Raw genomic sequence first — 24,451 nt, forward strand, 5'->3', positions numbered from 1 at the left:
CCCACATCGGATCAAACAAATCAAATTTAACCTATTAACTTGAATAATTACCAACACTTTTTGTATGATCGCTATCATCTCTATCTATTATTTATTATAGTTACACAAGAAATAAAATACTCAATAAATGAACAAGCTTTTTTTCCCTCCCAATTTCATCGTAAGAATTGAAATATCTGTCATCAAGATGGGAATAAATAAGTCGTTTTTTCTACAACTTAAAATTCATTTTAGAGTGGCGCTCTGCATGTATTCTATATTTCATTTATAACCGAGCACTGTCCCCCTATTTGACAATTAAAGCATCACATTATATCGACAGTGGCAGATATTACAACAAAATTGTTTTTACTTCATTGAATTATACTCCCAACACTTCTCATGTTTGCTACCCCTTTTTTTCCCATCTACGATTTAGCTCTTTGATTTGTATTGCTTCTTCACAAAGTGATGTATTAAATCTAAAAGATTTCCGGACATAAATTCGTGCTTTTGCTTCCGTCCTCCTATTATTATTATTATTATAAAACTCAAAATTCAAAATGACCTTTGCTGCTTGACATGATTGTTTTTCCCTATAAAACAGAGCTCTTAAATGTCAATGTTTAACCTGGAAAATTCATGGAAAAAAGTTTTTACCTATCACACCAGAAGACTCAAATCCGGTCTTGCGTGGTCTCCTAGCGCTTGACATGAAAGAGAGTGAAAGCTTAAGCAGTTTAATGTAAGGTCTGCAGGCCAGGAGTGGGAAGCTGTCAGGAATACAGTCGGCTGCTCTGAAACACAGCCCCGGGTCTGCTGCCAGATTGTTTCATCGATGAAAGCAATAAACACTAAAAGCTCCCTGCCCATAGGTCAAGGATTTTACCCTTGGTGCGGCTGATTTTTCTGAGCTGCCGGTTCTGAGGGGATACAAAACCAAATATCTCTCAAGCATGTCTGGCATTCACCATCATCCCGGTGTTATGAGATTTAAAAAGACAACTTTGTCGGGGGTGGGAGCAACGTATGGAGCTGCAGATGTAAAGAGCCCAATTTGGACTCAACGGAAGTGAGGAATGATGCTACTCTCGTGTGTCAATCCAAAAAAGTGGCCAGATTTTTAGAGAGCACAACAATGGACTTCTGAGGTCCGTTTGTTTCGGCTGTAAAGTTAAGTGTGTGAGCAGAGACGCATCGGTTTAAGATCTTTTCATCAGTCCTGAAGCTGCACATGTCAGCAGAAGTGAGCGGACGCCGGTGTGTGTCAGTGCACTCTAATGTCCTCACTGAGAATCACCTGAGAGAGAAAAATGAAGCGTGGTCACGGCAGGAAAAGAGCTGATGCGGGAGCGATGCAAAAGTGAGATGGAAGAAAAGCAATAGGTGAATTAGGAGCGGCTGTTGAAGGATGGGACGGAGCCAAAGCTGGAGGAATGAGCGCAGAACAGATGTTTGTGAGGGGCTCGGAGACGGAAAGATGAAGGAGGCGGTGAAGATGAAGAGATCAGAGGGCGTCGCTGATGGAGAGAGGCGACATCAGCAGGTCCACGGAAAAGCCCAGGACCTGTTGTCACGTGGAAGTGCTGGTCAGTCAGAGTCCACACGCGGTGGAGAGATGGAAAATACTTGTAGGTGGTGATCCTGCATTAGAGGTGTGACGTCCCTGGGGAGTGAAGAGAGGCACAGAGTGGCAGCTGAGATTTGCCATGAACTCACTCTTAGTTCTTTAGTTGACCTGCAAAATCAATGCACGAAGGCCTTTCTTTTCTTTTAAGTTGCACTGATCCAACTCCTGAATCTTGCCTCGGATGTGCCCATTACACCTCTCCCCCTCTGACAATCTCCTCATGGCTCCACAAACCTCAGGAGATTCACCCTCTTAACCTCGATCTCTGTGGTCTGCTCAGTCTCTGAAACATGACCTGCGATGCTCCTTCAGCTCTCTGGAGCCTAAATCCCCAGAGCCTACATCGGCGCGCTCCACCACTTCTGAGAGCTGCAGACACCGGATCCAACAACGCGTTTGTTGGAGCACAAAGTGACAGAATAATTGAAAAGAATTCTGTTATTAATAAAATCATTTATTTAGTTTAGTTCAGAACCTTTGTTTCAACATGTCCTCTCTCCCACTGACTCCCTGGATCTGAAATAAGAGGCCAAACAAAGACCTCCATCCCCTTCTATGATGTCATAAACTAAGCATCTATGATGAAGGAGGCTCCGTGAGATTCACTAAAGTAGGGGTTCTTAACCTTTTTGATCTCAGCCCCCACCTTCTGCAAAACAAATGGGTCCGGCAACCCTTCGATAGAACTGACTCATGACTCTTGATTTCATTTGTGATCAACAACCATATTTAATCTACTTTCAGACAGTAATTTCATTATCATCCTGATTTAGGATTTGTTTCACCCCCTGTGTGCCTGAGCTGGATACAAGAGGTCTGTGCTTCTTTTACAAATATCAAGATATAAATAAAACTATTGCTTACTTTGAGTTAGTCAAAGAAAAATGTGGAAATACAAACGAAGACATTGATTTTTTCTTACATGGTTGCTCCGCTCGGCTCTTTGGTTTTGAAAAAATGTCATGAAGCCTCGCTTCATTTTTACTCAATAGCGCAACCTAGTGAATTCTAAAAAACGAGGACGCTCATTCACATAACCTCATCCCTTCTGTTAGGTATAAACTGCACTCAGTCACATGATAGATGGACTGTATCCTCAGATGAATCCAATCCCGCCAGTGAGTGACAGTGTTTTGGTCCCACTTCTGTCGTGTGATTTAGAACTTGCTGCGATGAAATTGATGTTAAAGGTCAGGAGTATGAAGCAGGTGGGGATTGTTGGAGTAAATGAGCTCCCATTGGGGGACCTCAGGCGATGCTCTCTTCATGGCTGACACATATGTAAGCAAAATGACCTCCATCAATTCGAGTTTTTGTTGTGAGAATTATGGCAGTTTAAATGTAGAAAACTACAAAGTTGTGCTTGAAACATATATACATAAAAACACACACACACACACACATATATATATATATATATATATATATATATATATATATATATATATATATATATATATATATATATATATCTAAAACACAGAACGTTTGTGACAGCGCTTTCACACTGCTAGTTCTGTCTACAGACAAAGCTCTTTTGGCACAGATGTCCGAGATGTGAACACATCTGTGGCCTTGAGACCTGCACTTTGACTCTCAGTGGGTGGTGAGCTTTTAGCCTCAGGCGACTCTGCGCTAGACGCTGGAAACTACGTGTACAGCGCGACTCCACACAAACCTGATAAATGCTGGGCAGTAAAGGGTCTGATCACTGTCTGGGTGGACAACATCGTTCAAAAACAACTTCTCAAACTCCTAGAACACTGAGGTGTGCAGCTGGGAGCTGCAGGAAAATTGTCCTCGGGAGCGGGAGTGCAGCGCAGTGGTCCGTAACTCTCGTGCACAAAAGCAGTCTGTTTGCTTTTGTTCAGGGATGTTTTTCACGACACAATGGCCAGGGTTTCCACTACTCTGAATGTACTTGAAATTTTTATAAAATTGAAATTCTTATACAAATATTTTCAAAACATGAAAAGAGCTTTAGTTTAAATAAGGTGATATAAAAACTTGAATATAGCCAGCATTGTGATTTATTGTCTTTGTCAAACTGATGTAAAATAAACAATATTTTGCTGTTTAAATGCATTTTTGGGTCCATCATTTGATTCAGTAAAATACCAAATTCATTCAAATTGAAAAATGTGGCTTTTTTTGCGGTTTAAAATCTAGAAGTCAGACCCACAAAACAAACTTTTGTGTGGGTGAACAAGGAGCTCATTGACATGAAGATGATTTCCATATTTCAGAATGACTTGAGCCAGAATTGCTGCGGTGTCCTGATCCTCAGAGGTGAAGGAGATGATCCGGATGTGGTTTGGTCAGGAGTAAATGTTGCTTGTCAGGCCAAGGCTCAACCTTCATGACACGAGATAAACATGGTCACTTTGACCTCAAGGACGACCGAGATAATTCCCTCTGTTCCCACCGATCACCATGTGAAATCTGCTGAGACCTTTCTGTGGAAGCGCTGCTGAACGAGCCAGGTTTCCCCCAGCGAGTGAATCCAACAATGAACCAGTGCAACTGAACAAATGGACAGTTGAGAGCATGAAGTCAGTTCAGGCTCATATCAACCACCTGCCAGGGGAAACATAAGTAGTACCTATGAGTGAAGCCTCGGCTTCAAAAAAGACCACAGAAGTTTAAGACAACATGATGGAAAAGCACTGGAAAAAAAGAACAAAACGGGAAGAAACACTGTTTAATCGGCAGTGTTCTTTATACTAACAGATGTGCGGTTTAACCATGTGAACGTGTCGCTGGAAAATTCCCTTCTTCCCTGAATATTCTTGTGCTCTGAGCGGCCGGGCCCCAGAGAGGCGAATCCTTTTGTCATGCTCACACACACGCAGCAGTGTCATTTTAATGAGCTGTTTAAGACTTTAACGTCTTCCTGGTGACTTCCATTGCAAGACTCAGCAGGAGGCAGCTTTAAAGAAGATAGTTTTTGAGCTGAAGAGTTGGGATTTAGAAGGGGAAAAAAAAGACCATTTTGTCAACCAGTTACACAGTGTATTAGAAAGCAGTGTCTGATCTCTGATCAAATGAAACAAAAATGGCGCTTTAAGTCCAAGACGTTTCCCAAAGTTGGCCAGGTTGATCAAAACACATGGAACATATGAAATCATATTCAAGATTTCAAATGCCTTATTCTGTCTGACACTGAGTGAGTGGTGGCGTCCTGTTACAGTCCTAATATCTTTGCTTCATACACCAGGTAATAACTGAATATTTCTGTCTGTTTCAAAGTGTGTAGTGAAGATAAAGAAGTTGGTTGGTTATATTGAAGTAGTTGCCGCTGTTAGTCACCACATGGGGGCAACGTTGTGTCACTTGGACAGTGCATGCTGACATGAGACTGTTCAACAGCAATCTGAGGATTGTGTCAATTGAACCATGTCTTTCATGGAATGATTTAAGGGTATGTGCCTCTTGTTTATTAAATTATTCAATTGTTCAGAAAGGACGGGTGAAGTTTTGCGCCTGATGACATCATCGCCTACAGCAAGGCTGGCAGCAGTGAGGCCAGATTACAGAGGTTTCCAATTGAGAAAAACAGGCTACACACTACTTCCTCAGAAGAGCTGTGAGAGTAGTATTGATTTCTCCACACATGAAGGGGACCACCTTTCATCTTCCATGTTTTTAGACACTAAACTTGTGTGTTGAAATGCAACAACTAGTGATGGACTAATGAAGCTTCATGAAACAGTGTCCACATTTTCAGAGCCCACTAGATGGCACTGTTTGCTCCACAATTTGTGACATCATAAACATTAAATGTATATTTAGAAGCCAAGCTGTACGTGTATGTAAAGATAAGAAACTTGGAGCGATTTTATAGTGATATTTTGAAAAGCATATGATAATTTTCACATGCTTAAGGGATTTGGCCACATTTTTCTATGGTCATAAAAACTCACTCTCACTTCAAACGCTCATGGAATAGGAAATAAAGGTGTGTCAAAGCTCAGATGGTGGCGCTCTCACTTTAAAAATGATGTAAGGGCTTCATTTAAATAGTTTCATGATGACTGAGAAGAGCGCTATCTACAGGCCTCGGAGAATCAGGACACTGTTTCATCAAGCCTCATGAGCCCATCACAAGCATCATTGCCAAAGCAGTGTCTAGGCACGAAATATTTACTGCAAACTGGGCCAGAATACTTTTTCCCACACAAACCACTGCGTCTTGATGACGCGCTTTGTATGTTTTCTTTTAAAAGCTGCTTTATACTTTCGCTTTGGGTGAGAGTGACCGCGAGAACAGGATGCAAGCGACTGAAATGAGTTTTCTCCGCAGGGTGGCTACTTGCTCCAGCTGATGCCTCCATGACCTGACCTCAGTGGAAAAGGCATGGGTGTTTTTTTCAGCCTGAGAAAACAGGTTTGCCTTTCTGGAACACACAACCTCAAGTATGTTTTTTATTGGTTTGTTTCCTAAGATGAGCTTTTAGGAAACATGGGGAAGAATCCCAGATTACTCTTTTCAAGTGGGTGAGAGGGACACCATGGTCGGGTGTCATACACACACACACAGTTGAGTCACCAGTTATTCTTTGCTGGATCATTGAAGGAAACTGAAGCACCCAGAGGAAACCCACAAGAAACAAGTACCTAGATTTCATTGAGCTTTTCTTCTTTGTTTTCAAATTGCAAGGCAATAACAAACAGGACATGGACAAAAATCATCCAACAAACCAAGAGCAAAGGGAGGAGCGGGATAGAGACAAGGGGCTTTTATTTCATTGCACTCTGCCGTATGAATTGACACTGCAACTTCCAAACAGAATGAACAATTTGATTCAGTTGGAGACGGAAAAAAAACGGAGAAAAAAAAAAGTGTGTCAGAGGAGCCTGCACGCACATAAACTATCGTACAGTATTGTGATGTAATCCATTACCACATCTAGTTTCTTGATATAAATCCATAAAAAATATTGTTCTCATTTGCTATTTCTTTTCTCCGGCGTCAACCTGTCGACGCGCCGGCTTCAGAAGAGGTTGCGAAACAGTTCATATACATCATAACACGGGGTCAGAGATGGCTCCTGCTGTTCGAATGATGGTGGCTAATATACATCTGCTGAGATGAGTGACAACATAAATCTCTGAGGCAATGGACACAAGAACAGAAACGTCTCTACAGTAGAGGTGTCACAGTGCTTCATCCTCCACAGAGGCGCGTCTATGTTGCTCCTGCTGGTGAACACAGGAACTGCATGCTTCAGGGGTCCCTCTACTGGCCCCACCACGAGAGATCAGTGGGCAAAAACACAAGTGGACGATGAGGAGGAGTCTGAACAGAACCTCACACGAGCTGACCCTGTGTGTGTGCGTGAGATTTCACCGTGGACATTCACTGTTGAGTTGAACGCACAAAGACAGTGGCATATTCTCAGTCATAAAAAAAAACCCAAAACCCAACGACATTTGAACGTAAAAACATATGCCATGGCCTCTGACAATCAGTGATCAATGTTTCCTATAGCTCCCTATAGACTAGAGATATATATTCATTTGTTTTGTATATAATATGTAGATTCATATAAAAATTATCGTAATTACAACTAGTGGCATTTTTCTTTTGTATTCATTATTGCAATGAATTATTATCTAACATGATTTTTTTTCTTTTCTTTTTTCAAAAAGTGAGTTCTGTTCTGCTACTCGGATATTTACAACAGTTTTAAAAAGCAAGCTGATGGCAGATCTGGCCTGGAAGTGATCTCAAATGTCTCCTAAACTTTGTGTGTTTACTGAGGTTTGAAGCACGGGATCATCTCGACCAAAGACTTTCAGCATGAATTATTGGACACTTGTGACTGCCCGACAGATAATAACTTCATCTTGCCTCAAAATATTTTCTAATTTCAAAGAACACGGTGTGATTTTTCACCATGGTTGAAATAAAATATTCTATATTTTTCTGTTAGATTTAATCCCCTTTCTCACTCTCCTAACACTGGGATTTAAGTTCCGACTTAATGTGGCTTCGGATTTACTGTATTGTCAAATTGCAACAATAAAATTGAAAGATTTTCTTAGTTCCTGAGCTCCGAACTGTTGCCCCTCTGCCAGGATAGATCCTCTGTTAAGTCCCTGAGAGCTGTTCCAAATCCAAGGATACCATGACTTTAAATCAGCTCACTGAACAGGCATCAAACTCTATGACTAAACTTAAGGCAAGTCCCATAGTGCACTGCAACAATTGAAGTAGACCAAATAACTTGTGTTGGACTTCACAGTCCAGACTGTTCTCACACGTTCTCGGTGATGGACTGTGGAAGGTGGAGAGCTCCTTAAGTCACAGCCTCTTTACCCAGAGACCCGGACTGAGTACTTAAAATGCTCATCTGTGCAAACAACTACAAGAGCGGACATTGGGTTAAAAATAAATAAATAAAATTCATAGGGGATGCTGTTTTAATACATGCCAATTCATAAAAGCTAACTCAAACAACAGAATAAACAGTTGCCCCACAAGCCTTCAGTAGTAGGAGTAGTTTAAATTGTGATTTCCTGACAAAAGTTTCTTTTTAAATCAGAAAAAAAGTCTCTAAAGACGGTCGACTTGTCATTAAATCTACTCCTACTATTGTACTATTAATGGAGAGTCCTGTCAAATGCATGTGGAGAAGACAGTGGGGAACTGTGTTCAACATTTGCTTGAACATTCATTTCAGGCCGTGACAGGTATATTGTTTAATTGAAATCCTGCATGCAGCTCCTCTCCAGTTCCTCTCACATCCATGTGCATATCAGTTCATGTTCACGACGGCGCCTGGTCGGATTAATCTCCCTGCACATATTACTTCCATAACATTCTTTGTTGAGCGACTGGAAAATCATCACCACAGAAAGCACCGTACAAATGCATTTTATGATTTCACTGGATTTGTTTTGTAGAAGTCACCGACCTTCCCATGATCTTTTTCCATTATCCACTGAAACAACATGAACACGTTTCATGCCACAGGATTTTGTCAGCTGTTGCAGTGCCAAATGGGACTTGCAGCACGAGTGGTGGAAGAAAACTATACTTTTTTTCTGAGGGCCAATAGGTTGCTCCAGTTCTTCTAAGAAATAGACATAGATTTTGAATCTTAAATGACACTGATATGATTGACTTTTTGTTTAATAACTATTTCAAGCTACGGTGTTTCATTAGTTCAGTCCGAGACAGACCCATTTCTAATACTCTATTCCACCTATTTTGGCATTTTATAAGTAAGAACTAACCAACATCCTCATGAATCAGCCCAGAATAATCCTGCCTTCTGCGGTTTGTAGCGATTGTACAATTTAGATGCACTCATTCCACTACAGTTGCACCTGAAGTGGTGCAGTTATTACTCTCCATTATTGCGTCTTTATTCTAGATGCAGTCTCAGCTAGGGTCCATTTGAGATCCAACCAGGTGTGATTTTCTATCGATTATCAAACCCCGACGTTGCAAAAATAAAACAAAATGCTTTGTTTTTTTATTCTTCTGTGATGACTTTAGTGAATTACTAGTTCATATATTTGTCTTGGTTTAGAAACCCCTGTGTATTCCGTGGCTCATTCGGCCACATGTTTTGGAGGTTACTTTTGTTCTATAGTGTCCGACTACTTAAAAATTTGAAGAAAGCCTTTTCATTCTGTCTGAACAGTCCATGGCAAAGTAGCAGGTTCACGAAGTCCAAACAGTTTTCTGGTCTTTTGAAGAGTGACTTTACCTGGAACTCAGTCTGTGCAGGCAAGTGGACATGATGGTCTGAGTAAGGCGTTGTCGAGAGGTGAGGCTCAGCGGCCCATGTTGTCCCGTGAAGACAGCGCTAGAGGGACGATAACGTTTGTCTCTCATTTCACGGAAGTTTGCCTCCATCGTCCTCAGCTTTCACGGGTCAGGTTTCATTTTTCTGTGCTGTCTTTCCCGCCCCTTTGTCCACATCAGGAGGAGTCGTCCAAATCATTTTAATAAAAAAGAAAATGTCGCAGGCAAATGTGATCGCTGTCCTTCTCTTGTGTTTCTTTTGTAAAATAAGTCACTGGCAGCAGAAGATGGTGAAGTGTTTGTTCAGGTTTGCTGTATGTGGATTTTAAATATGTTGCATTTGAAGCACATGTTGAGTCCAAATCTGCATGTCGGTGTTTTATTAAGGCACGGCAGGTGTTTTTGGTTTTCAGGGCAGTCCGGAGGAGACCACTGCAAGGCCGGGGTGTCGGAAGTGGGCGTGTCCAGCATGCACGGCTTTGGGGCAGTCTGGCGTCAGGACGCGGCCATTTTCCCCGACACTTCCTGTGATGGAGAGACGGGCCTTGTTGCGCATGGCTTCGGAGAAAGACAGCTGCGAAGAGCAAGAGACATGAGAGTCAGGTAGGAGGTGGCAAAGTCTTTTCAACGGCAAAACACACAGTTACTTTCACCAGAAACACAACCACACATGCACACGTCTCTAGACCGGCATGCACACAGTCACTTGAGGAGAAGAACGTTGCAATTACACATTCGTGTGGGTACAAATGAGTTCGGTTGTGACAAACGTGTGGTGTGTTGTATGTGCTCCATGACTGTCTGCTGTGTCACGTTGCATTTACTCATAAGGCTGTACTTTTGTCAGCAGGCTGTCAGATGTTTTGCTAATTTTAGTTTAGCTGTATTTAGCTTTTAGGTTGTTTTCTCCATCATTGACTCCTGTAACCAGTGGTGTCAAACTCAAGGCCAGCAGGCCAGGTGTGGCACATGACGTGATTGTTGATGGTCTTTGATACACGATGTCTGGAGAATGCTTGGAATACAAGTGCCATAATGCACTGCAACAACTGAAGATCTGTTAAACTGAGTGATGGGCCTATCAGGCTCATGAAACAGTGTCATCATTTCCACAGCCCACTAGATGGCACCCTCTGCTCGAAAATGTATTTCAATGAACGCTCACAGAATTTTAAGTTATGAATGCTGAGACTGCACCACTCTTCCACTTCACCAGGGAAAAACAACAAGTTAAGACCAGGCAATAGACACACAAGAGGATGTGGAGCATTGACAGCAGCGTTTTGCAAAGGTGGTCATGCATTTTGGGGGATTAGTTATCAGACGTTATCAGACATTTGGGGTTGAGAATTTCAAAAAAGGGGCAGGAACTGGATCGTGAAGACTGCAGGGAGAGGAAATAAAAGGAGTGTTTGGCTCAGAGTTCTAGTGAGGGAGGCGCCCACGAAACTGCTCTGAGTCGGTACGGATTCAAACACGGGTGCATTTTAGTTTACAGACAGCATAACTGCCTTTTATGATCCACTCTGCCAAAAGCAGTGACATTTATAGTGCAATGGCTGTGAATACATTAAAGCTGAATGAACACCGTTTTCTTGATTGTTAAGCGTTTTTTCCCCCCTGGCATGTTCATCTCCAGCCTCATTCCCTCTTGCTTTAATGCTGCTCACCTTTTGTGTTGGGTGACAGTGAAACCTCTAATCCACCGACTGTGAAAGTTAGCTTTTAGATTGTGCATTAAATTCACCAAAATTTCTTCTGAGATCAGATTAGATCGATTATTGTATTGAGATGAAAAAGAAAAGCGTGTTACGCGTGTTTGTCATTCACGGCTCAACGTAACATTGAGATGGCTGTCCAGATGTTTAGCATGACATGGGATCCTAGCAGTGATGCACAACTCCGGACGGAAATTCACATTTCTTTTTTTTAAGATGGGTCTTTGTTTCCACCCTGGCTGCACTCTCCTCTTCGCCTCCAAACTTCTCCACGAGCAGTCCTTCTGATATTCTGTTTCTAATCTTGCCCTTTCTGGTCTCCGCCAATGACAACCTGAGCCTCTAACTTCCTGTCTTTGAGTCAGAGCGATTGTCTCCGAAACAGCCATAATGCCAAGTCTCACAACTGTCCTACAGAGCTTCTCTTCCACTCTTGCTGCCACACTTCTATCACAGATCTCTCCTGACAGTCATCTCCACTCCACGCCTCGATCTCTGTACACGACTTGAATTCACAGATTTGCCTTTTATTCTGAGGCTTGTTCAACTATACAGTGGTAGGCGGACCTTCCAGATCATGAGAGACAAATGTTTTCCACCTCTCTCATCGTGTCTGCCTAGTCATATTCAGACACTAAATGATGGTAATAGTGGCAACTGTTTAATTTGCAGCTGGAAGCGAATTTAATGAGTCTATTTGTCAAACATTTGCTTTCAGTTCAAAATGATTTCAGTAAAAACATCACCGTCACCAAAGCTTTGGTTTCACTGGCTTATTGTCTCAGTTTTTGGAAGGCGCCTTCAGAGTGCCGTGGCACCGATTCAGGCTGGTTGGCGGAGTTGTGCATTGCTGCTCATTGATGTTTTCATTAGCTAATGCAGGTGCCTGTTCAAGTCAGCCATGAGTGTCATCATCATCATCATCATCATCATCATCGGCAGCCAAAGATGAGGGAACCAAACATGAAGCCTCCCAAAGCCATGCTCTGCCATATTGAATGTAAATGAAAAAGCCCAATGGGTTTGTGAAAAATGGAAGGCTGTGTTGGTTCCACGATGCTTGACTGCCCCCTCATGACCACATGAAGAACAACATGTTAGCATCAGGCTGCGAGGACAGCCCAGCATCCACAATACACGAATCTACAGCACCACGACCAACACCATCATCACCCCACCTACATGGGAGCGTCTAAGTCCTACCCCTATATCTTGACCCCCTCGGAGCCGTACACGTTGTACCCCTCCCTATAAGTGGCTAGATTCTGGGTGCTGGGGGAGGGGCTGGGGCAGTGGGGGGGGCTAAGGTCCACCTTCATGCGCTTGGCCTCGGCCCTGGACTTGTAGCAGAATTCGACCAGGGCCACCAGCATAGCGAGGCCCAGGCCGCCCACCAGGATGTAGAAGACCCCGGCCACGTTGGACAGGCTCAGGGCCTGGGATGACTTGTCCTAGGGAGGGTGGGGGGGTTTCGGAAAAATGGTAAAACAATTGTGTGCGTTTTGGGATGAAAAGAAAACAGAGAGACAATGAACCAAAAATAGTGACCATTTGAACAATAAACATGAGTCAGTTTGGTCATGGAATGGTGGGAGATAGAGGGAGGAGGAGGAGGAGGAGAGAAAGCAGACAGACAAGAGGATACACAGAGTGAGAGACAGCATCTGGTATAAACAGTTCACATAAATATCATCAGTATTATTAGAACTTTTCTGTTTCTACTGGCATAATTACAGTGAAAACAGCTACAATTACCAACACAGCTACTGTTTACGACACTCCTACAGCACGTCATGTGACAGACTAAATATAACACAGCACGCCATGAGACGGTGAACTGCTCAAGCAACCTCACAAGGCTTAAACCGGCTACTCATTCTAGTCTAAAGGCTCCAGTTCCTTGACAAAACAAGATATAATTGGTGATTCCAAAGACACGCAGCCGTGAGGACATCACTTTTAATGTGCTACATTTATGGAGAGACAAAGAGCAGACACAGATGAAGGTGTCGCCTCATGTGAATAGTGAGGAGTCTGAAATGGATCATCGTGTTTACAGGACAGTTGGCCTAAATAAAGTTTTACTCTCAACTGTTCACCATCAAACCAGCGATGCTGTTAGTCTCTACGCCTCAGCTCAACATTTGCAAATAAACTGGAGCTGTTTGAAATCAATTAGCATAATAATTTGAGAATTATTCAGGAATTTCCTTTTAAAAAGCTAATAAATTCAACATGGCTACGTCTCATCGTGTGATTATAATATTATTCTAATATTATTTATGTTCATGTTCATGTCAAGTGGTTTCCCTTTTGCATGTTTGTCACGTGAAATTCTTATAAAATTGAAATTCTAATACAAATATTTTCAAGACATGAAAAGAGCTGTAGTTTAAAGAAGGTGATGTAAAAACTTGAATATAGCCAGCATCGTGATTTATTGTGCTGTTGTCAAACTGATGCAAAATAAACAATAGTTTGTTCTTTAAATGTATGTATGGCTCCATCATGTGATTCAGTAATATACCAAATTCAGTGAAAATGAAAAATGTGGCATCTTGTGGCAAATATTCTTATAGCATTAAACTGTGATTAAATGAGATTAATTCCTCACAAATTCTCTAATTAACTATATTCTTTTTTTAATCGAATCCCACCCATAATTATTGTTATTATTTATTTGTTGTCCTACAACAACTTTTCGTGTTGTGAAGTGAAGAATTCTGTCGTAACAGAGTGAGTTCTGTATCATGTGGGAAAACACGAAACACTAAATGACATTATTTGCAACAACAAATCTGAACTGATGCATGCAGCCTCTTGTTTGACATGCTAACCTCATGAATAGGCAGATGCATACACTAAAACTGGAGCCTTGTTGTTTCTGCTAGCTACAGTGGCGGCGATAAAGGCCACCAAACGTTTGCCAGAGACGAACAAGGTGTTGATTCTAGGAGCCAAATCAATAGCAGCTGCTGCGAAATGTTCCGATCACACGGCTCTCGGCTAAACAAGAAATCATGACAGTAACCAATGGATTCTGATGTTCATTGCATGGGAAATGGTTTTGCCACAGATTGCTACAGAAACTGAACTTCAAATATTGGATTGGAGTTAAATGTGGTCCACCGAGAAGCCAAAGGATCCAAGTGGAGCACATCCAAAACTGGACGAATTTGCCTGTGTGCAGAATAGCTAGGACAGTAGTTGCAGTAATCTGGAGCGTATTCAGGATGAGAGCGTTCTGTGGGCCGCTGCAGCGTGGGACTGACCTTACTTCCAGAGTCCTTCGGTCCACACTCGCCCTTGTCATACCACCATTTGTTTTTCAGTTTGTCTAAGACGCCCGCTTCGCTCAGTTTCAAAACCGCAAGGTTTACCGGGGTTCTTTGCGTGTAAAAATAACATAAATAACATCATATGACATGTTATTTTATGTTATTAGAGTACTTCACATTTGCATTGAACAGCTCAGTCACATTTGAAGTGTACATGGGAGCGACCGAGCGTGGATCCCACTGAGTACATGTGTGTGCGCTCGTTGTCGAGGGGCTGGAGGGGGAGCGAGGAGCTACTGCGAGCTACAGACATATGAGTGGGACCCACCTTTGTCACGTCAGGTAAGGTAAGGCGCACATGCTGCCCCGGCTTGGTCAAGTCAGCGGTGAATACTGTGAACCCATTGGGCATCCGCACAGCAGTTTCATTACTGATGGTGTCACATTAAAAATAGTTCTTGTCAACACCATCACTAAGGTTAGAGTTTAGACGAATGCATTACAGCAAACTAAACATTCCAATTTTCACCGTCGTGCATTTTCATCCGGCCCACATTAATTATTCATCCCATGCGCTGCCAGTTCACCCTGAGCATGAAAGAATCTGAGAGCTCCCGTTCCTCCTGGGTCGTCTCCTTTTTTTCTTTCAGGGAAATGCTTTCAAACCGGTCGTGTACGTGAGCAACAGACTCTCAGAGGTGGGAGTGATAAGTGTCGGTTGACGTCTCTCCTTTTTCCAACTCTTTTTTTTGGGGTGCGGTACCAATAGCTGCCAGCAGGGTGCAGATACGTCTGCGTTCACAGTATGCAGTAGCTACAGTCGATATCCCGGCTAAGCTTCACATTGAAAGATGAAGGCAATTGAAGGGAAACAAAGCGGCTTTTAGCGTTGACCTTTGCCCTCCCAGAGTCCTCTGCTAAGCGGCCGGGGCAGATGCAGGCATTACTCAGTCAGGGCGACAGTCATCACCGGCTGGCCAGTCGGTGTGGCCGTCGTCCTCTAGCGGCGGGGTGGGCAGACAGAGAGGGCTAACCTTGGAATCCCCTCCCCCGCTGCCACATTCTCCTTTGTCATACCACCACTTGTTTTTCAATTTGTCCAACAGGCCCTGCTCGTTGAGCTTTAGCACGGCCAGGTTGACCGCGTTTCTTAGAATCGAAAAAAAAGGGAGGGGAGCAGATAAGATCGTTTGGTCAGAGCAAAGGATGAAGGGACGGACAAGATGGAGCACAGGCACAGGAGGACGGTGAGGGGCGGGGACGGTGTGAGGGCATGTCAAGGTTCATGTGGCGGGACGCGCCCTGGACAACACTCTCGTTCATTCTTTCGCTGTGACTTTTCCAACTCAAATATTTTGATACTAAAAAAAAAGATGCTGAATTAACACAGCAGACCCAAGGAAGTGCCACGTAGCTCCCGGACAGTCTGATAATGAGCTCTGTCCGCCTGCGGATGGTGCTCTTGTCACCTCCTGCTGCGCCTCTCCCCTGCCTTCCCGCTCGCCTGTTTCCAGGCTCGCAGCCCTTCAAGGCTGACCTCCAAACACATTTCACAGAGGCGCCTGAATGGAAAATAACATTGTCTGCATGTTTCTTCAGATCGGTATCTTTGGAAGTGATTTCTACGGGATTCTCAAAAGCTTATCGGAAGCACCTGCTTCATTGCATGTCCTTAAACTGGGAAAAAAAAGTTAGCATAATACTGCACTAGTGCCATGAACATGTGCAGCTTTTTCTAAGTTCCACGCTCTTCTGTGAGCAAGATCAGTGATCAGACATTCAACGAAAGGTCATCGCTGCTGTTTCTGCTTGTTAGTTTGCCTTCCTTTTCCTGTGTACAAACTGATCTTATCTCTGGGCAACAGAGCAAGTGGGTGCACTCCATTTTTGGGGTTAAAGTGGTGCCCAAGAAATGCTAAAATGACTGTGAAGCTAGTTCTTAGCTTCAGTTGTTTCATACAGAAATATAAACTTGGGACTAACAAAAAAATTAATCTAATTTAATTTAATTTAATTCCACTGATCACACTGATGCACAAGACATGTGGCAGCTAGGATGATAACAACAACAACAAACATGGAGGAATCCCTGAACAAAAGCAAACAAAAGCATCTGTTTGCTTTTGTTCAGGGAGGTTTTTCACTACACAATGGCCAGGGTTTCCACTACTCTGAATGGACTTGAAATTCTTATAAAATTGAAATTCTTATACAAATATTTTCAAGACATTAAAAGAGCTTTAGTTTAAATAAGGTGATATAAAAACTTGAATATAGACAGCATCGTGATTTATTGTACTATTGTCAAACTGATGCAAAATAAACAATAGTTTGTTGTTTAACTGTCCATCATTTGATTCAGTCATATACCAAATTCATTCAAATTGAAAAATGTGTCTTCTTCTTCTACCTTCTTCTACCATTAAACTGCGATTAAATGAGATTAATTAATCACAAATTATCCAATTAACTCGATTAAACCTGTGAATAATGTTCCGAAGTGTAGCTATATAGTTGGAGCCATTAATATCATTGAGGCTAAATCCTGTTTACCGAAGATCATGGCAGGAAAAGTCAAGAGATTCAGAATGAGACAGTGTTCTCCGGGAGCCATGACACATTGAGATGAACGGAGGAAACATTTCAAACCAAGGTTCTCTGTGAACAGTGATGGATCACACAGTCATTTTTGAGACTCAAAAATATCATTATATCAAGTCATCAGCAGGAGGAGAAGAGGCAGCCTCACTAACAACCTCATGTCTTCATCACGGATCAGGTTCCTGCAGATCGAGAGAAGCCAGAGACAACCGTGGATGGTCCCATAAATGAGTGTCTTTGGGGGGGGGAGCTGAGAGAAAGGGGCTATCCCCTCGCTGTCTGTCGCTTTTCCCTCATAAACAGAAAACCCTGTTTGTGCAAAGTGGTGGAGAGGTTCTATAGTGACCGGGGCTCACGGCACTTTTGCACCATTGACAGGGGGAAGTTATAGGGCAGAGCTTTAAGTTGCTTTGGGTCACAAATATTGGCTTTGACAAGGTGCTGTTTCACACTATTCACTCATTGTTTGGATGGACAGACTTAAGCTGTTTCAAGGATTTTAGTCAGGTCATTTCATTCATAGCAGCTTCTGGATATTTCTTTTCTGGTAACTTATTTCTGGTCCCCCATGAATCAAGCCCCTCAGTCGTCATTCCATCTATAAATTCCCCCAGTGGCTTCAGGACATGCTGGTGTCAGTCTTAGATGCTGCCTCTCCTCATGTCAGATAACAAGCACCATCATCATCATCATCATCATCATCATCATCACAACAACATGAGGGTGGACAGGAACACAGAGACACGGGACGAACAGCAGATGGACGGAGTTACCTGCTCGGTGGCCCTGCGCAAAACACAATGAGTGAAGCGGCAACAGGAAAAAAAAAGAAGCCAGAACCAGAGACGGAAGACTTGACAGGGACAAAGGAGAGGGGAATGGTACACGGCCTGAAGCCTGAGACAGACTGCGAGATTTCAGAAACTGCAATTAAGTTGACTGACATCCACATTGTGTAACGCACGTCTTAGATTTGGGTGCAGCCTATTTGGAATGGAGTTATGAATCTGACTAATTCATGGGTCATCAACCAGTGAGCGAACAGTTCCTTCTCGCAGTCGTTGAATACAAGAAGCAATGAACATCCCTAAATTTTGAGTCTTATCCAAAAGGTTTGTAACTATAAAATACACTTTTATGGCTATTAGGATATTTACATTTTATTCAAAATAGTGGGTCACTGTGAGCTTTATTAAAACACATTTTATGCCACATAGTTCGCACTTTAATTTCCACCACTATTAAACCATGTCCTTAAAACCTTCCTGTCTGTTACGTACTTTATACAGTACATTTAGGTGCAAACCACTTTTCTCTCGCACCAAACTGTATAAAGCTCTCTGTGTCCGTGTGTTTGTGATGCATAACCCCTTCTTTTAATATCACGCAATAAGGGAGTCCTGAACATTCCAGACAGTCTGAAAAACAAGTCGCTGCCCTGAATCCAAATTGATTATTGTCGGTGGGGATTACACTGAAACATGGCCGACAGAGCGAAAGTTTTCAGAGCGCAGTAGTTCTCGGAATAAAAACTATGGAAGATTAAAATAAAATAGTTCATCACATAATCACTGAGAGCAGAGAGTGAAAATGTGTCCACTGTTTCATAACCTCAGCACTATTGACAGATTCTTTGTTTAAGGCAGTGTGTTTTCCGTTTTGGTCTCTTCAAACAGTCCGACTGAATCCGCCCCTGAAGTACTCAACATTGTTGCCATCTAGTGGTGGGGTGAGGTTTCATGAAACAGTGTAGTTGCTTTCACAGCACAGAAGATGGCACTCTTTGTTTAATGTATTTTTTGAAATTATCATTCCAAGCCAACGACTATAGAGCAGTGCCACCTAGTGGCCATGGACTAAAACCTGAGTCCATCCCACTCATGATACGAATGTTGCAAGCTTAACAGTGAAGGCAGATGTCATGGTTAACTCAGGTCTTCATTTTTATCGACAAATACGGTCCCTATTTTTTCAATAGTTTGGAGATGAGATGTTTCTCATGACAGCTTGAAATCTCGACAGTGCACTTGAGCTCAGGGTGAGAGAATTATTGCAACATAAAGTGAGAGAAGCAGCCAAGAGAACAGACAAAGGGAAGGACGATGCAACACACACATATGAACCAAACACTTAATGTATCACTCCTGTCACTGCTGTTGGCTGAAAACTGTTGCGGGCCATATTTACTGTTTTGTCGATTCACGGTGAAGATACACAGCTAATGTTTCATCCGATCGTGCTTTGGTGATGCGGGCGGTTTCGCCTCACAGCAGTGAGAGGTTTATAGGACAGTATTGTAAAAGGCACAGCAGGGAAGGTGGAATATCGCAGCAATAGTACAGTATCATCACTGCTACTGCTTCCTATTGTTACACTATTCCACCCACCTTAACTGTGAGCCTTTCGGTGTGGCAATTCCATATCCTTTGGAGTCCAGGTTCCCGCCGACTTTCATGGTGTCGCACGGCTTGCGCTGCTCCGTGTACTCGTTCATGGTGGACTCCAGCAGGAAGGCGTACTTCCCCTTAGACTTGCGGACCCTGGCCACACCCTCTGCCGTGGTTTTCGTGAAGACGGTGGGTTCGGCAGACTTCATATAAGACCACATCTTCTCATATACAGCTATTTTGGACCTCTGTGGTAGAGGGAGGGGAGAGGGAGGGAAAGTTAATCAGGAGGGAAGCCATGTCTTATTCATGCAGTGGCAGCTCTTCTGACATGTTTTATGATCCACTGGGAGGACAAGGTAGAACGATTCATACTCAAAAACATAAAACAAGTGAGCAATCTGATAGAAGTAGTGCAAAGCAATGAGAAAAATCCCACAATTATAAAAATGTGTCGCTTCTCTCATGCATCTTAAAACTAGGAAGCAGTCGAATGGCACCTAAAAATATAGGAGACACAACCTGCTCTTTGGAACCCTTCAGATACACACGCCAGCTCAGCTTAATATATTTCACGTTTCCCACTGAGGCCAGTACATGAAGGTTTTCAGCTGAGATGGCCAACTACGTGTCCCACTACACATTTGGCACACTGTCCTGAGGGGTCATGAACTCATAAAACAATGACATAAATACATCACATGACATAAATACATACAGATTTATATAAATTTAAATCAAATAAATTAAAATAATTAGTGGTGAAAAACAATACAATTGAATTCATTTAATAAAATAAAATAAAATAAAATAAAATGCCATTATATTTAAGAAAATCTTTAAAGGGTCAAACCCAAATAACCTTAACCAAGACCTAAACCAAAGTTAAATTCAGTCATAATGACCCAGTTATTTTGAAGTTTTAATCCTCAAATTGAGGCTTAGCCTTGTGAGATCCAGCAAAAGGTCCCCACAAATAGCAAAAGGTCCCTACAAGGAGTGTTTCCACGAATTGGTCCCCTCAGGTATAGCTATACAGGTATAAATACAGGACGATGGCCTGGGCTGCTCCATGTAAATATTTAGATGACAACTGCAGAACATGGAGAAGGATATTTATATGGATTAAATGTTCAAGGCCAGGTCGCACGCATTCTTAAGTGTCTGACTGCCATTTTACATTTCATTAACTTGTTAAAATTCGCCCAGATTCCCTTCCCTCAGCTTCTCAAAGGAGAAGAAATTAAAAAAAAGCACTAATGATGGCCATAACTTTATGTGGCTGTCTCTTCATTAAATCGATCCTAAACTGAGGTTTAATATATGCATATAAGGTGGCGCCTCCTCAAACTCCTCTTGGGTGTACAGACATGTAATGGCAGGAATAATGAGATTTCAAAAGTAGCTATAAATAACAGCCTCCTCCTTGGCACGACGGGTGTCTCTCTTGCTTTTAATGAGAGTGAGACTTTACTGGCAGAAGTGTGACCAGGTTGTTCATTAATATGACCACCTGTTCCAGCAGAAGAGCCCACATCATATAACTGTACGAGACTTCATGAGCAGTAATCACGCAAAGCTCAAGTGTGCTAATGCAGAGGGTTGTCCTTCCTCTAGGCCTGGGGTCTCAAACTCCATTAGCCGGAGGGCCACGAGAGGCAAGTCACCAGATATGGGACACCAAGTCGGCTTCAAACACCACACTGATGGTGCCAGGATGGTACGTGGCCACCTAGTGGTGGGCCGCAGAACTGTATCCTACGGGCCGCAAATGGCCGCTGGGCCATGAGTTTGAGACCCCTGCTCAAGACCCTACACATTTGATTGTTGAACAGTGTAAACTGATCAACTACATTTGAAGACAAATAAGATTTTTGTAACATGAATGAGATCTGCGGGGATTAAAAAAAAAGAGCTACTGGCAGGAAGATGAGGTTGAATCTGCCCATTTATGCTCTCCATATGTACAAAATTGTACCCGTCCATTTCAAACGTTGCGACCGTCTGATCTGAACTGATCCCATAGTTCCATGCATTCTTTGCATTGGTACTGCTGTTCACCAATATATCCATCAAGGGGAAGCAGCCCAAAGTCAAAAGTTTATGACAACGACAAACTCCAAAAAACAACTCTCCAAACAACATGGCGACTGTGGTTGACAATGTGTCTCTTGCACAAAAGACGAGACAGAAACGGTGGTCAGTGAGGCCATTAGATACATCGCGACGGAAGGATGGAAAATTTGCAACATTGTTTTATCTTCTTCGTGTCTCATTAGAGCTACATATCAGGTAGTAACAGCAACACTGCCCACATGGTTTGCGGTGGTACTGCTCCATTTGGTCCGTGGAGTTGTGTGGAAACGTGCTGAAATATGGACAAAATTAACACAGAGCATGGACAAAACGTTCTGTCCATTTCCGCATTCATGCAAAATTCAAAAATTGCCCATTAATCTGCAGCTATATATATATATATATTACTATATACGGGTTGTTGGTCGACCTCAACTTGCTGTCTCTCTGTGCCCGTCTGCGTGTGTAAAGTCATTTTTGCCTGTTTGACATTTGTGAGCCGAATATAAAGTCACCAGGTGGTCTGGTAATTGAAAGCGTTGCACGTTAAAAGAATCCATTCATAGATTAAAGCACTGGCGGGAGAGAACAGCCAGAGAATTTGAAGGGTTTCAATGTGTCGCCAGAACTATTACCTAGAACTGCTGAGACAAACTGTCTGCCAGTAGGCAACATCTGGCACGGGTGTTAATAAAAATATGTCCTGCTACATATTTTCATGATGCCATAATTATAATCGGATCTGCGACACACTCATATGGCAAGTTCCATAAAGCTCTGGCGAAACTCTTTTTTCCTGTTTGTTCAGTTTCCAGAAGTGTTATTGAAATGTAATGAATGCATTTGCAAAGCAAGGAAGTAGTAGGAGGAGTCGAGTTGAAGATGCTCGGGTTTCCATGTGGGGTGACCAGGAAGGGACGGCTCATGTGTGGAGGCAAAGTTAGGAAGGACAGACTCATATGGTTTGAAGAGAGTTGGACAGCTTGGACAAAGTTTGATGGAGATTGAGACCTCCAGGAGGACAGCTGCGATGCCCCCTGTAACTCTGTTTTGGGCCAAAACTTGTCGAGAAAGAACTTAAGAATAAAAATAACAGGCAGACGAGTCAAGCTGTTATGGACTGTGCTGCACAGTTTCACACGTATAACTCAGGCCGAGCGTGTGTGTGAGCTAAAGTGTGTCACCGGTGTGTGACAGGCGTCCATCAACGTCAGCCCTCGTCTCTCCGTATCCCCTGCTTTCACTTCCCTCTGCCCACAAGTGTCCATTACGGATTCACAGCTTCCCTCATGTCCTCAGTAACACGTCGGGACTTTTGTCTTTAAGATTTGTAACAATTCAGTTGTTCAGAGCGACAGCAGAATGCGTGTTTATACTTCAGTGTGTGTGAAGGAGAGGAGCGATGAGGATAATGATAACAGCGCATGAATAAGTTGGTGCCTCAGAGGGGAAGATGTCTGTCTCTTCCTACCTTCCTCCACAAAAGAGCCCGGCGCACGATGGAGAACTGATCAATGCAGATGGGCACTGGAACACACGTGCGCCTGGGTGTGGGCATACGTGCCTGCGTGGCCCCAAATGTGCCGACTCCCACAGATAATTAATGGTGGTGGCGAATCCCCCTCAGCTGTGGGAGAGTAAATTGCTTTTTCACCCTCCAAAGATTCCAGCCTGCTCCTTACGTTGATGATGCCAAAGCGGCTCACAGAGGCACAAACTGTCTGATACACCACGTGCCCAAGTACACATCTTTACCAAGCATAACTGTAAATGTGGCATGTACACTAACAGGACACTCCGGCACCCAAACAATTCTGAGTGCAGAGCGTGATGACAGAGCGGATTTGTTTTTGCGCACCGCGTTTCTCCTCGAGCTCCTGCGCTTGTGTGTGGGAGAGGGGAGGCGGGTGTGTATTAAATGGCGTCCTCAGTGCCCCAGTGTGTGGGTCACTAGGTCTAGTCAGGTTGACTCCACTGCACTGCATGGGGAATTTTCACTTTTCCGTGTCGCAGCTAGGGATGGGCGATACAGACAAAAATGTTATCGCGATAAATGCAGTAAATTCGGCGATAACAGTCTCTCTTGAAACTGTTTTATGTTAGTTTTATGCCAGTTGTATTTAGGGGTTAAATTGAACCATCTGTCTGCTGTATCTCATGTTTCTTAACAGTTTACTGTAACTATGGACCAGTCTGGACACCTTTCCTAGATGCTATTGAAGGAATATGAGAAATAATGTGAATAAATGATCATTTAGTCATATTCTATTCTCAAAATCATTATTGTCTTGTGTGAAGAAAAACCTTTTCACCATTCTCTCTCCTAAAATGGTTGTTTTTCATTGCCTTATTGAAGATTTCGCTCATAATCTGACCGGTTTAGAATTTGTTGATGGTCCCTAACTGATGCTGGGTTGTAGCATTAGTGCTGCCTGTGAGAGTGTGTCTGCGATCAGTGAACGCTAATGGGGATGCAGAAGAGGACGCTGCTGCCAATACCGGAGCGGAGCTCAGTCCAATATCCCACTATTTTCACCAGGGTGTTTTGCTGAGGCACCAGTGCAGCGGTAGACCTGCATGTGTTGATATGAACCAAGGCAGAGAACCTATGAGGACCACTCCATCTAATAAAACAACCACCACACTGTCACATGCCGGTGTCAGCTGTCAAACGCCACGGAGGTGGAGAGCGTGGCACGACGTCACGTTCTCGTCATGTTCATGTATGCAAGTGTTGTGAATTTATCATGAGCTGCAGAATTACCGTCGTGGATATTGTGTTTATGTCGTGTATGATAAGTTATCGCCCATCCCTAGTCGCAGCTAAACGGAGAATGGCGGCGCCTGGTGTCTTCCTGCTCTTCTTCATTTATGCTCTCTGTAAACACGAAAAGCCTACTGTTTTTGTGGGTTTTAAGAACCAGCCCCTATTAAATGAGCCGTTACATGAATTACCCTCAACCTCGCCTGCACTCTCCTCTTCACCTCCCTTCATCTCTGACCATTACACCGGATGACTTTCG

The 24,451-nt window shown here is 43.1% G+C and overlaps 1 protein-coding gene across 7 annotated transcripts in view; it reads right to left on the minus strand.

Moving 5' to 3' along the window:
• Window positions 1-6,348: 6,348 nt before the first annotated feature.
• gria4a (glutamate receptor, ionotropic, AMPA 4a) overlaps window positions 6,349-24,451 on the minus strand; it is a 112,218-nt gene continuing 94,115 nt past the window's right edge. The window contains exons 15-18 of one of the 7 annotated variants that reach the window (XM_053872280.1): window positions 19,353-19,600; window positions 14,359-14,473; window positions 12,400-12,537; window positions 6,349-9,942 (exon numbers count right to left, since the gene is read on the minus strand). In XM_053872280.1, the coding sequence (XP_053728255.1) occupies window positions 9,778-9,942; window positions 12,400-12,537; window positions 14,359-14,473; window positions 19,353-19,600 (666 nt within the window). In that variant the 3' untranslated portion in view covers window positions 6,349-9,777. Of the gene's footprint in view, window positions 9,943-12,289; window positions 15,514-19,352; window positions 19,601-24,451 lie in introns of those variants that run through there. The other 6 variants (XM_053872279.1, XM_053872282.1, XM_053872281.1 and 3 more) reach the window with 6 other exon arrangements.

Source organism: Synchiropus splendidus, chromosome 8 (assembly GCF_027744825.2).
Source record: "Synchiropus splendidus isolate RoL2022-P1 chromosome 8, RoL_Sspl_1.0, whole genome shotgun sequence".
NCBI classification, from domain to species: domain Eukaryota; kingdom Metazoa; phylum Chordata; class Actinopteri; order Syngnathiformes; family Callionymidae; genus Synchiropus; species Synchiropus splendidus.